Source organism: Aedes aegypti, chromosome 2 (assembly GCF_002204515.2).
Source record: "Aedes aegypti strain LVP_AGWG chromosome 2, AaegL5.0 Primary Assembly, whole genome shotgun sequence".
Taxonomy (NCBI): Eukaryota; Metazoa; Arthropoda; class Insecta; order Diptera; family Culicidae; genus Aedes; species Aedes aegypti.
The window spans coordinates 446,173,789-446,187,392 of record NC_035108.1 but is presented as its reverse complement, the minus strand read 5'-3'; the positions used below and the strand labels follow the sequence as shown (position 1 = coordinate 446,187,392).

General features: G+C 38.7%; 1 protein-coding gene across 1 annotated transcript in view; it reads left to right on the top strand.

Moving 5' to 3' along the window:
- The first annotated feature begins 1,469 nt into the window (after positions 1–1,469).
- Positions 1,470–13,604, top strand: part of LOC5579157 (serine/threonine-protein phosphatase 2A 56 kDa regulatory subunit gamma isoform) — a 31,919-nt gene continuing 19,784 nt past the window's right edge. The window contains exon 1 of the mRNA XM_001664202.2: positions 1,470–2,508. Coding sequence (XP_001664252.1) covers positions 1,844–2,508 — 665 coding nt within the window. The 5' untranslated portion in view covers positions 1,470–1,843. The remainder of the gene's footprint in view (positions 2,509–13,604) is intronic.

The window sequence follows — 13,604 nt, the reverse complement described above, 5'->3', positions numbered from 1 at the left end:
CGACATTTATGACCCCTTTCTCCAAAGGATTATTCACATATTACGTAAATTATCGATGAAAGGCCAAAGATCCACTAAATATATGTGAAAATTACAAATTTCCCATGCTAAGATTATAAAGTTGGGGTGAATACACATGGATATTAATAATTTGTGTTCATGGAATGCTTACGAAGATGAAGTTGTTGCGAATGATTGGTTGTAAAAATAAAAACTGTTTTATTTTAACAAAACAGAGGTGTAATTATTTTTAGATAATAAAAACTGTCGAACCTCATTGTTTGTAAATAAACATTAAGATTAATTTATGTGAAAATATTTCAAATTCTATTAATTCTTCAATTATAAATGAGAAAAATTTCTTCAAGATTCATCAAATAAGTTGAAACGTGATATCATATTTTTTTTTTTTTTTCAACTTAATGATAGCTTGTGGCAAGCCATATAGTGTCATATTTTACATGTTAACAAGTTCGCCATCCATGAACTTCACTGGAACTCAAAAATAAAGACTCACTTAAACTACAGAGATAGTCTTCCGATTAGAAAGATTTCCGCTAGTTAGATTATGAAGCAAAGAAAGGGTGTCGATTTTACCCCAAATGAAAGTGTCGATCTTACCCCGAGTTGACATTTATTTTTCAATAGCGTTTTCAGCTGTCGAAAAACCAAAAAAAATTTCTTCTTCATGTTGTATCAACGTAATAATAGTAAATGATGATGTAGACGCAGAACAAATAATGACATTTTAAAAATTTCACATGCGAAATAGTTAAAGAATAACAGCGAAATATTGCAAATGCTGTTGCTTCTATGTTATCCAATATGATTTTGTTGTTTATTTTGACAGTTTATTGGTAGCGTCAGTTGTAATGTCATTCGAAACACAACATTTCACAAGTTAAGATAGAGCGTGGTGGAAACTGCATGAAAATCTGCTCAAAACATGAATCAATCAAAGGGTGTCGAGCTTACCCACAGTGTCGGTTTTACCCTGATTTCCCCTACGTTATTCCTTTTTGTTCTCTTTCAATATGTTCGGCTAGAAACTCAATTCAATGTTCATTCGTGTGCACTCACACTCACTGGGCATCAGATCAAAGACCCGTTAGTTGACCACGTTCACGAAACTTTTGATGTGATGACGAACACGATAATCGAGATTTTTGCGACTGCAAAAATAATTTACCCAAATCTTAATGTTTTAAATGTTGTGGTTTTTCCTTTGAATTTCCAAGATTTCCCACAAAATCTCCCGTTGAGTCGATTGGAAAAAAAAAATCGAGGCTATTTATGCTGAGATTGTGACGAGGCAAGAGCTGTCGTGCTCGAATCATTTCCGATGAAACCAAAAATGTTTAGAGAAGGCTGGTAAAAATAAATAATTATTTGTGAGTGGTTTCATTTCTGTGTGTGGAAAATTCGCAACGCGACGACTTCGTGAGCGATGCGATGAGATGTGAAGAGAGAGAAAATCCAGTCAGTTCACACATCTGTCAGATTTGGGATCGAGTGTTTTTACTCTTGCGTTCCCGTGCGAAGTTAAATTTTCTTTTTTTCGGGAGGAAAACCGCACCGTTTCCTGCCGTTTTCCAGCTTTAGTTTCGCGTTCCGGATGTTCTCTAGCTAGGGTGGTTTGCAATTCGCGCGAGAATCGATCGTTCGGTGGTGAAATTTTGCTCGGATGTGCGATTAGTAGTTAGTGGGGGCAGTCGCTTTCGTCGGTGGGGGAGTGAGTGAGAGGGGGAGATATTGGAACAACACCTACAAAAAAAAAAAAAAAAAAAAAAAAATCCGCAAGAGGATCCGTTTTTGAGGGCGATTCGACAGAGGAGGAAAACGAATGCCGCAACCGGACCGGGATAGCGAAGGCAACAACAAAATGACGATGAACGACGATGGCAATGGGACGGGGAACAACGCCGTGACAAATTCCACCAATAATAACTCCCTTTCGACAACTAACACAACAAATGGAACCAATGGAGGAGGAGGAGCAGGAATGGGAACTCCCGGAACCGGTGTCAACAACAACAACGGAAGCAAGCTGAACAATCTGGACAAAAGGCCTAGCAGCGGTGGTAATAATAATGGAAGCAGCAACGGTGGAACCAACGCCAGCTCCCGGTTTATCATTCCGCAGTCGCACGAAATCGAAACCCTTCCCCAGCTGAAGGATTCTCCGCCCAGCGAAAGGGAAGAACTGTTCATCCAGAAGCTACGTCAGTGCTGTGTCCTGTTTGATTTTTCCGAGCCCCTCAATGACCTCAAGTACAAGGAGATCAAACGGTGCGCCCTGCAGGAGATGGTCGAATACCTGAGCAGCCAGCAGCAGGTCATTACGGAGGCCATCTATCCGGAGGCGGTGCAGATGTTCGCAGTGAATCTGTTCCGCACGTTGCCACCGTCGTCCAATCCGAATGGGGCGGAGTTTGACCCGGAAGAGGACGAACCCACGCTCGAGGCCAGCTGGCCGCATCTGCAGTTTGTGTACGAGCTGTTCTTGAGGTGAGTTGGAAAGGGGTATCGAGAATATGTGTGTCACGGTGTGTCTGAAACCGTTATTGGCGAAAAAATATATGACCATCAATTCTGCAATTCGAAAGATAATGGTGTCCCGGCATCCACTCCGTGAATTTAGGACTGGTAGAAAAAAAAGGCTATATTTTGAATTAAATGTTTCAATTATCAATGGTTTTTAAATGGGTTACTTCTTGAATTCATCCACAATTCCACATCTTCCAGGAATTGCTCCAAAAAATCCTAAAGGAAATCCTCAATAATTCCTCAATTCGCTCTGGGATTCCTCATGAAGTTCCTCCAGAAATGTCTCTAAGAATTTCTTCAACATTTCAACTTTTTAGAAGTTCATATGGTCGGCGTCAGAATGGACAAAGTGACATTTTCCATATGGGCTTCAAGGCTTTACAACAATTTTTCAACACGTGAAAACTTTGGTTGAATATTCCCACACATCTTTGTATTACCGTAATTCGGAGTGTAGTTGGTCAGCGGGAAGAAGTTGATCATTTCTTTTGTAATGAAAATAACTTGAGGGTTAACGACTAATGAGCTTTATTGACTTCCTTGTTGGTTGAGAGTCAGAGAACGAATAAAAAGAAAAAGTAGTTGTAAGGGTTGTGTCAGTTTTTCGTCGATTACTATGATTACCAACACCCCCTCTTAATCGGCCAATCCTAAACGGGACCTCAGAATCTTGAAGCGTCCAGCATCCAAACCTTTAGTGAAGATATCTGCTAATTGATCGGTGGTCCCAATAGGTTCAACCTTCAGTGTACCGTTGTTTATATGATCTCTAATAAAATGGTGCTTAATGTCTATATGCTTGACACGTTTGCACTCGGTATTCTTGGACATTGCTATACAACCTTGATTGTCTTCAAAAATAACAATCGAATCTTTTTCATCGATCTCCTTTAAATCTTCCTCCTTTAAAATTCCCTTCAGCCACAGGCCTTCATATGTAGCAGCACTTAAAGCTATATACTCAGCTTCACTCGATGATGTTGCAACAGTCTGCTGCTTTTTGCTGCTCCAGGACACTACAGAACCGTATACTTCAAATACATAACCGCTTACAGATTTTCGATCTGTTTTATCCGACGCCCAATCAGCATCAGCGTAACCTGTTAATGGAACTTCATTGTTTTTTGGCTTGAATTTGAGTACTAGAGCTTTTGTTCCCTTCAAATAACGAACAATTCTTTTTAGCATCTGCCAATGTACGTCTTGTGGTTTCTGCTGTAATCTGCCCAGGTAACCAACTTCATAACAAATGTCGTGTCTTACGCAAAGCATCAAGTACATTAAACTTCCCAACAGTTCGCGATATGGATGACCAGGACAATCTTTTGATTCAGTTACCAGAGTAGTATCCTTCTCAATTGGATTCTTGACGGGATTGCAATCCTTCAGTCCAAATTTCTCCAGCACTCGATTGATTCCTGTTACTTGCGATAACTCCATAATGCGGTCTTGTCTCTTGTAAGATATCTTGATTCCGAGAAAATGTTTGATTTCAGCACAGTCCGACATTTCAAATTTCTGCGATAAAATATTCTTGATTTCATCAATTTCCCTGGGCTTGGAATTATATTTTCCAGGGAGCGATGAATTTTGATAATTGATCGCTGTTGTCAGTAGTTTTGATTAGATGTTGGGTAAATTTCAAAGCAATGGCAACCTTTTTATTACAAAATTTAGATTTTATCTTCTGACCTAAAGATTCTGGTTAAACTACTGTACTATGCAGTTGGGCTGCACTGCGCTATCACTCATCAAAATTGCTTTCACTTCGGGAAAATATAATTCTAAACTGGCGAGAAGATTACAGACTGAGGGTGGGTTAGGAGCACAATTAGACCCTTGAATGTGCAATGTGGGGTAGTAATTGGGAATGCCATTGACGGTTTGTAATCTTCTACGAGGTTTTCGAAAACCAACAGGGCGCGTGCACCGGGTTGCGGATAGGAGCAAAGGGAGATCAATAGCATCTACTTAAAATAATAGAGCAAAAAGCCGTTCCATGATTAGGTAATGTTTAGCGATCTTCTATGGTGTTCTAGTACTATAAAATTCTTCACTCACTGGGAATTCTGGCCTTGATAATATCAATAGTGATAAAAACATAAAATAATGCCTAATACTTCTTCTTCTTCTTCTTCTTCTTCTTCTTCTTTCTGGCGTTACGTCCCCCCCACTGGGACAGAGCCTGCTTCTCAGCTTAGTGTTCTTATGAGCACTTCCACAGTTATTAACTGAGAGCTTACTGTGCCAATGACCATTTTTGCATGTGTATATCGTGTGGCAGGTACGAAGATACTCTATGCCCTGGGAAGTCGAGAAAATTTCCAACCCGAAAAGATCCTCGACTGGTGGGATTCGAACCCACGACCCTCAGCTTGGTCTTACTGAGTAGCTGCGCGTTTACCGCTACGGCTATCTGGGCCCCTAATACTTAATAAGTACAATGTAGGTAAATGTCAGGTCATGGCGAGCATTCGGTATGTATGTCTATGAATGATTCTTATCTAATAGGGGCACTAGAAGACCACGCGGACAATTTCGAAACAAATTATGTTTATACATCGGTCTTACGATCCGAAAGGCTCAGCTATGCTGCAAAGTCATTTTGTAAGCTATTCATTATTACTGTTTAATTGTTTACAATTATAACAAAACTACATAATTAACTCATTACTAATCACTGTTCCTATATTCTCTTTTTCTCTCCTTCTTGTCTGTTGCATGATTATGAGCATCACTAATATAATGCATGAGCATGCACAATAAGAATAATTTCAGGATTGAAAGCAGTACATGGATTCCTGGATAGAATAGCTTCGAAAAAGATGCTCAACATAGAATATTTCTGGTCAGGGAAGTATCATCAAGAAGGGTATGTAAAATTTTTCCATTAACTCATAGATCACTCAAACAAATGAACTAATAATATCAAATATTTTTATATAGATCAGCATCGTCAATCAGTGCAAAAACAGATAAAGTTTGTAAAGTTATCATCATCGATTGAATTGCGCTCTTTATAGTAATGTGCAATCAGTATCAAAATCTCCTAAAGCGTCGCATCGTGCCATCAGCAGCCCTTAGCATCACTCTCATATTGTTACTATTTTGTTGTTTATAAAATTTCTAAAAAGCGATCAGCATATTCTTTCTTACTTGTACAATGGCCGATCTATTTGGAATTTTAATAAGTCAAATCAAACTTCAAAACTCAAATTAAATTGCTTTCAGCACATTTACATTTTGCAGCATTAATCGCATTACTGTGTCAAGTCTTCTCCAATTCCCTATACCCTACCCCAACCCTTCTTATCCTTTCCGATGGTGTTCAAGTGGTCCGCATAGACTATTACGGCCATTACCTATCCCTTCCCCCGGCTTTGGACTGACTTGCGCTCTCATTGCCCCACCAAACGCTGCAAAATGAAAATGAAAATGAAAATGATAAAATATTCTTGATTTCATCAATTTGCAAAAGATCGTTTCCTACCAACAACAAATCGTCAACATATATAATTACGTAAATTCTTCGATTGCTTGTACTTCTAGTGTAGAGGCAATAGTCATGTCTTGATCGAGTGAACCCATTTTTGATTAGTAGTTCATTCAGTTTTTCATTCCAACATCTTGGGCTTTGTTTTAATCCATATAATGACTTCTCCAACTTGCAGACTACATTTGAATTGGCTAACACACCGTCAGAAACTGCTAGATATACGTCTTCTTTCAGGTCACCATATAGAAACGCTGTTTTTACATCAAGCTGGTGGATGTGCATTTTCTTATAAACCGCAACTGCCAACACCGTACGGATAGTAGCCAATTTCGCGACTGGTGCATAAGTTTCTCCATAATCAATGCCAGCCTGCTGTAGAAATCCTTTTGCAACTATGCGGGCTTTATAACGAACGGGGTTTCCATTTGCATCCTCTTTTACACGAAAGATCCACTTCGACTTCAACGGAGTAACGTTACTGGGACATTTCACAAATTTCCAAACGTTGTTCGTACGGAGCGACATCAATTCTTCTTGAATCGCTTTCATCCATTGTTCCTCATCGGGGCGCCCAGATACATCTCGAAACGCTCCCGTTCACTACGCCTCACGGATTCTTCATCATGATTGGAACCGTGTTCTAAATGCGAAGGGAGCGCTGGTGTGATGCTGCTTTCAATTTCTAAAGGTATCTCATTTTCTTGAACAGGTTCGACGTCACCAGTTTGATCTTCCCCCTCTTGTTCGATACATTGGAGAACACTTTTTTCATTAGCTTCTGAATTGACTTCAAGATCGTAAGGTACGAAAACCAATGGAACTGCCGACTGGACATCTTGTACTTCAGCGAACGGAAAACAGTTTTCATTAAACTTGACATCTCTTGCGATAAATAGTTGCCTTCTCTCGATATCCCACAACCGGTAACCACTTGGTGCATATCCGATCATTATTGCCATTCAACTTTTGGAATCTAATTTCTTCCTCAGCTGAGACGGAATCCAGGCGAACGCTTTACTTCCAAATACTCGCAACTTCGATATATTGGGCTTCTGATTTGTCCATATTTCCACCGGAGTAACCTGGTCCTTTAAGACACTGGTCGGGCTTCTATTCAATAAATATGTCGTGGACAGAACAGCTTCATTCCACAGGTATCTTGGTACATAAGACTCCGTCAACATGGCACAGACCTTCTCGATTATTGTTCTGTTGAATCTTTCCGAGACCCCGTTTTGTTGTGGAGTATAGGCTACCGTTGATTCCACTTGAATTCCCTTGGACGCATAAAATTCTTCTTGAAGCTTTAAACAATACTCACGACTTTGGTCTACCGTCATTTTTAATATGTTCAACCCTGTTGCAGCTGTTGCCATTGCTTCATAGTTTCTGAATTTTTCGAAAACTTCAGATTACTTTTTTAGCACGTATACCACAGCAAAATGTGAATAGTCATCTGTAAAAGAAACAAAATAGCGCGAACCATCCCATCCAGCCGGTGTTATTGGGCCGCAAACATCTGAATGGATGAGTTCCAACGGTCTTGCTGCTCGTACACGTGTACCTTTGAACGGCTCTCGGCATTGTTTGGCAAATATGCAAGGTTCACAGAAGGCTATATCTTCAGATTGTTTCGGCATCCCAGTCACCATACCTATCAGGGTCTTCAAATTTGCGCTTCCCAGATGCCCCAGTCTACGGTGCCAGAGATTTGTGTCTTCCACTTGACAATTGACACGGATGTTTGTTCATAGTAGACATCTAGCTCATAGAAATCGCCTCGTATTGGACAGACAGCAATCACTTCAGCTTCATATTCCAATTTCGCCGCTGTTCTTCCAAATGTTACCTTGATATCCGCTCTAGCTAGTTTCTTCACAGAAAGAAGGTTTGCTCTCAGATCTGGTACGTACAGCACATCATTGATGGTAACTTGAACTCCCAAGCTGTTGACTCCAGTGATGCTACCTTTATGCCAAGCTTGAATTGATTCATTTTCCTTCGCAACGTTAATTACAATCGGCTGACCTAATTTCACGAGTTTCTTGAAGCAATTCTTTTCATTGACAAGGTGATCACTGGCTCCCGAATCAAGTTTGAAAACAACTTTTCTTCGAACAGCTTCTGTTGAAACATTCCGACAGATCATGAAGGCCACAGCTTTCCCTCCACTGGCTACATTGGCTTCAGCTTGAATCTTCACTCGACAATCTTTAGCCATGTGTCCTTTCTTGTGGCAACGGTTGCATTTACCAGTAAACCTTCGTATCTTCTGTTTATTACCAGAGAACGCTGCAGGTTTCTCCTTGTGAGTATCCATCATTCGATTGCTTTTCTTCAATTCCTCAGCCAATAGACGTTCACGTACTAGGTCCAACGTTAACTTGCCATCACCGAAATTCTCCAATGCGGTTACTAGCGGATCATACGATTCAGGAAGTGTGACAAATAACTGAGAAACCAAGTCACATTCGTCTAGTTTCGCTCCGGCAGATTTCAGCTGTCGGATCAAATCATCAAAGATCTTGAGATGCTCCCTAATAGACGTTCCTTCAGACATCCTCAGCTTCGCGAGTTACTTCCTGACCAGTGTTTGGGACGATACTGACTTCTTGGCATATACGTTTTCGAGAGTGCTCCAAATATCTTTTGCTGTATCTTTCTCCCGGATAAGGTCCAGCATGTCGTCGTGAAGAAATGCAATGATTAGATTCGTTGCCTTGCAGTCCTGTTCATTGAACTTCGCCAATTCTGCTGCAGTTATTGGGGCTTCCTTGCTGAGGACTTCCAACAGACCGACGTACTTCAAATACTTCTCAACCCAGAATTTCCAATTCTTATAGCCGGTGCCAGGAAACTGGGGAATTCCATAAACCGCTTCTTTACGTGTGTCGCCCATAACCTTTTGTAATAAAAATAACTTGAGGGTTAACGACTAATGAGCTTTATTGACTTCCTTATTAGTTGAGAGTCAGAGAACGAATAAAAAGAAAAAGTAGTTGTAAGGGTTGTGTCAGTTTTTCGCTGATTACTATGATTACCAACAATTTCCGTATCTACAGTCTGTCAAGAGAGCTATAATTCGATTTCTATTATCAAAATTTCTGTGATGTAGCATATCTGATACACACCCCTATTTTCCTAAATATGGTTTACATTGCAAATAATAGTACAGGTCGGACTCGATTATCCGGAGACTCGATTATCCGGGGACTCGATTATCCAGGATACGATTATCCGGAATTTGATTTTTGATGTTCTTGTTTTTCAATTTTAATGCATAAATCTGAGATAATTTGGTTTTGCAACATACAACATGAATGGCTTTGCAGTTTTGAACGTATTTAAGAACAGGGGGGTTTGAAAAAGTGGTTTTTGTGTATGCTGGTAAAATAAATGTTTTTTCTTATAAAGACCCCTACTGTTCCTAGAGATAATATCTGGCTACGCCACCGCATCATATAAATAAAACAACAAAAAAAAAGATAATATTTATGTTCATTTATCGAAGATTTCAATTTTTTCTTAGTGATTCGATTATCTGGAGTGAAAAAAAAAAATCGATACTCCGGATAATCGAGTCCGACCTGTATCATGAAAAACCAGTTTTTTTAAAGAAATGTTTGATGGATTGCAGAAAGGTTCTTCTCCAAATAATCCACTATTGCCAAGGCTAAATGAGAATACCTTTCAAACAAACTGTTTCATACATTCCAGGTTTGTTTTCTGACCCAGTGGCGAATTTGTAATTCATTTCTATAGACGGAAGCGGGCCATTTGGCATAAAGCCATTTGGCATAAAGGACATTTGGCATAAAGAACATTTGGCATAACGGTCATTTGGCATAATTTTTAACTAAGTGAAAGATGAGGGTCATTTGGCATAACGGACATTTGGCATAATTTCAATATATTTTCTGTACATACTTAAATTGAAGATTCTAGCATTTTATTACTGTTTCATTTTAGTAACAGCTGAATCTGTTCTATAATAATTTATTTATTCTCTTCTCTGGCAAGCCGCCGAAGAAGCACAACAAGTGCGGTATGAATCCATCAGAAGATTCCGGTTAAACCATACCACCGAATTCAATCGGATTGTAAACTTTGTAGATGTATTTTATACGACTTATGTTGACTTCCAATGATCTCGCTTACTAATAGACGAAATACCGATAAAGGAAAAATGGTGAATTTCTTTCAGATTTTATATGCTTAGGTGATGAATTTTGTGAATTGAGCATGTGGGAATATTCAATAAATATGGATTTATCTCATTTCGTCTATTAGTAAAATCGATTTTGCATGAGATAGAAAATATTGCTGTGTGCGTTTGAAATGCAAATATCAAATGCGGGAACACCAAACGCGGTAAGATTTTTAATAAGGAAGGCGAAGTCAAAGAGTGATTTTCTTTGCTATGTTAGCGGTAACATGGATCATGGTTGCTAAGTATCCTTTGGCTACTTTATGTTACCGCATTTGCAGCTCAGTTATACTGGATTTGCACGTCAAATGCAAACAACAATATCATCTTCTCTTAATTTTGCTCAGAGATACTCGAAAGACTGCAAAATCATTGGGTGGGAAGAATCATTTTCTTCAGGTGCTCATAGTTGAGATACAAGGCACACAAAATATTAAATTTTAAGATGAAAAACTCAAATAACATGAAAACCATAAGAAATACAACTATGGCAAAGTTGTAGCAAATGATAAGTATTAAAACTCTGTAGAACTTAGTAGGCCAATAAATCGAAAAAACAAAACACTTGAGACGTTTTTTTTTTATTAAAAATACTCAATTATCGCGGCTCTTAAGCTAATCGTTTGCAGAGTTGCTCGCTGTCACTATCCACGCCTAAAACTTGCTGATTTGTACAGGCAAACTGCGATACAATACGGATCATTCTATATCACATCAACATCATGCTGTCTACTCCATCACCAATGCATTGATGATTGATAGCGATAGACTATGGATATTCTGTTGGTCACAGAAGAACAATAATATCTTGGAGAATTGTCACTTCTTCTTGGCATTACGTCCTCACTGGGACAGAGCCTGTTTCTCAGTTGGGATTCAGCATAGCTTTGCTTTGTAGCCACGGACTCTAACCACTCGGCTAAGGAAGGCCCCAGGGAGAAGGAGAATTATCACGTGATCACTCATTCTGAATTGATTATAATCTAGAATGCGATGTCGCATCACTGCTTTCGGTTGCCAAATCATTTTTTTTTTATTTCTTTTTTAGTATCATTCTATACATTACATTCATTTCTTATATCTAGGTGTTCTGTGTTATTAGATGCCAAATCAAAGTGATATTGATAGCTCGCAACTGATATTAATATTTTACTAGTGGTCCCGGCAAACTTCGTCTTGCCATCAAGTAGGCTGTTGAAAAACGCCATGGAATGCTCCGTGCAAAATAGAAGTTCCGTTCACTCCTATTTTTTTCAACTTTCCCGTTCAATATCCTTTGCTTTTTATATACACAAACACGTCGGAACACTTCAGGAACATAACTATGGAAGAATCATTCTAATCCGTCGAGCCGTTCTCAAGCCATTTCGTGACATACAAACACCACTCCATTTTTATTTATATAGATATAAATCAGCCATACGCTGTTATGACTGATATTGAGCAACTCTGATCATTTGCTACAACTTTGCTGAACATACCAACTCACGATTCGTTAAAATAAAGAAGTTGGCCTAGACCTACTTCAATCTTGTAATCACCGTAAAAAAAATTTGATGCGTGCACTTCGTAGTACTGAAAATTCGGTGTCCGGCCACTTTACCGAATGCCGTTTGGCTGAATCATGAAAATAAAAATCAAATAACACCACCTCTGATATGTAGGTTTCATAAGTGTGACCCAATAACTGATAAGCTAATTAATTTGTTGTTTTTCATAATGTGACGGGACGTACTTTTTTGTCACTCTATAAGATCTCTAAGAGAATGGTAAAATCGACCCGTTAATTCAGTAACGTTGGAACACGAAATGTTATTTAAAAGATAATTGTAGTAGCAATGTTGCTGCATTTTTTTCTTCTGTTTTACAAAGTCATTACCTTGTTTTCAATTTTTAATTTCAAATTAAGAAATATTGCATCACTGATTGACACCCTAGTTCATCTTCTGTTATCCTGTTTAATCATGATATTTATCTAGAGATTTACCCTTCTTTTAAACATAAGGTATTCTTTCGAGGGTTATTGCTATAGCGATTCGACGCGTTATTTTGTTATATAGGAATTTGGCTTTCTTTTTAACATGACTTTTTCTTTTGCGTAATATTACAACTTTTTTTTCACATAGAAAAAGGAACATCTGAATTATTATATCAAATAACCCTTACTTTTCAGATAGTTTGATATTATGCCAAATGTCCGATATGACCTTTACTTCACATATGGTTTGATATTATGCCAATTGATTCTTACTTTGCACATGTCTTGATATTATGCCAAATGTCCGTTATGCCAAATGACCCTTTATTTTCACATTGTTCATAATTATGCCAAATGGCTGTTATGCCAAATGTCCTTTATGCCAAATGGTGTTATGCCAAATGGCTTTATGCCAAATGATCCAGACCCCTATAGACAGACATGAACAGGCTGCCAAGTTCAGAGAAAACTGCCTACCTTTAGGCGTTTAATGTAATTAATTTTGCAAATTACGAAAATGAAATCTAAAACTACCCGACTTATCAACAAGTTGTAAGAATTCTGAGACTTGATTAATTTTTAGTGAGCAGCTCTTCTCTTGATTTTCGAAAAGTAGGTATTCTATAATAACATTGTTTTAGGCGTTTTAAAAACTGTTTTACTTATATTCATCAATTTTTTACCATTATTTAGTGCTGATCTAGTGTGATATTATACAGTCCCCCGTAATAAAAGGGTAATTCATATATCGCTTTGAATGGAGTCATATTTGAGCCTATTTCATCATCTACCCGATGGGAGAGGAAAGGGAAGGGGCAGATGGGAGGAAATAGGAATTGGGTCCCGCATAAGCGAAATGAGAGCATAAAAAGGGCACTGCAAAACGCATGAGCGTAAAGAGGGCCTTTAACTCATTACCACAGCGGGTCAAGAATAACAGAATGTCCTGAAGATTCAGGCTTCTGAATTCAGTTTTCCTTAATAAGTGTTTGCCGAGTAATTGGAATCGTATTTGCGCAAAATCTGGACAGTTACATATCACGTGATAAGTAGTTCCATAATCGGAGTCACAACTATCACACACAAATGTATCATCAGCACGCTGAGTATTTGCCATGTGATAGTTGAGTCGGCAGTGGCTAGTCAACGCTTTGACCAAGAGACTGCAATTCTGCTTTGACTTATTTGTTAAATACTTCACCAACCTTGGATATGGCTCAGTAATGTACAATTTTGTTTGACAACACGTCTCCAAACTATTCCAATATTGCTTGTGCTGAGTTGCCGCCCAAGAATTTATCTGAAGCTTCACCCAGCACTTCGAAATTGGAAAAGCTGGCTCAGGGCCTATGAAGTCATGCGATGCTCCATCGCGA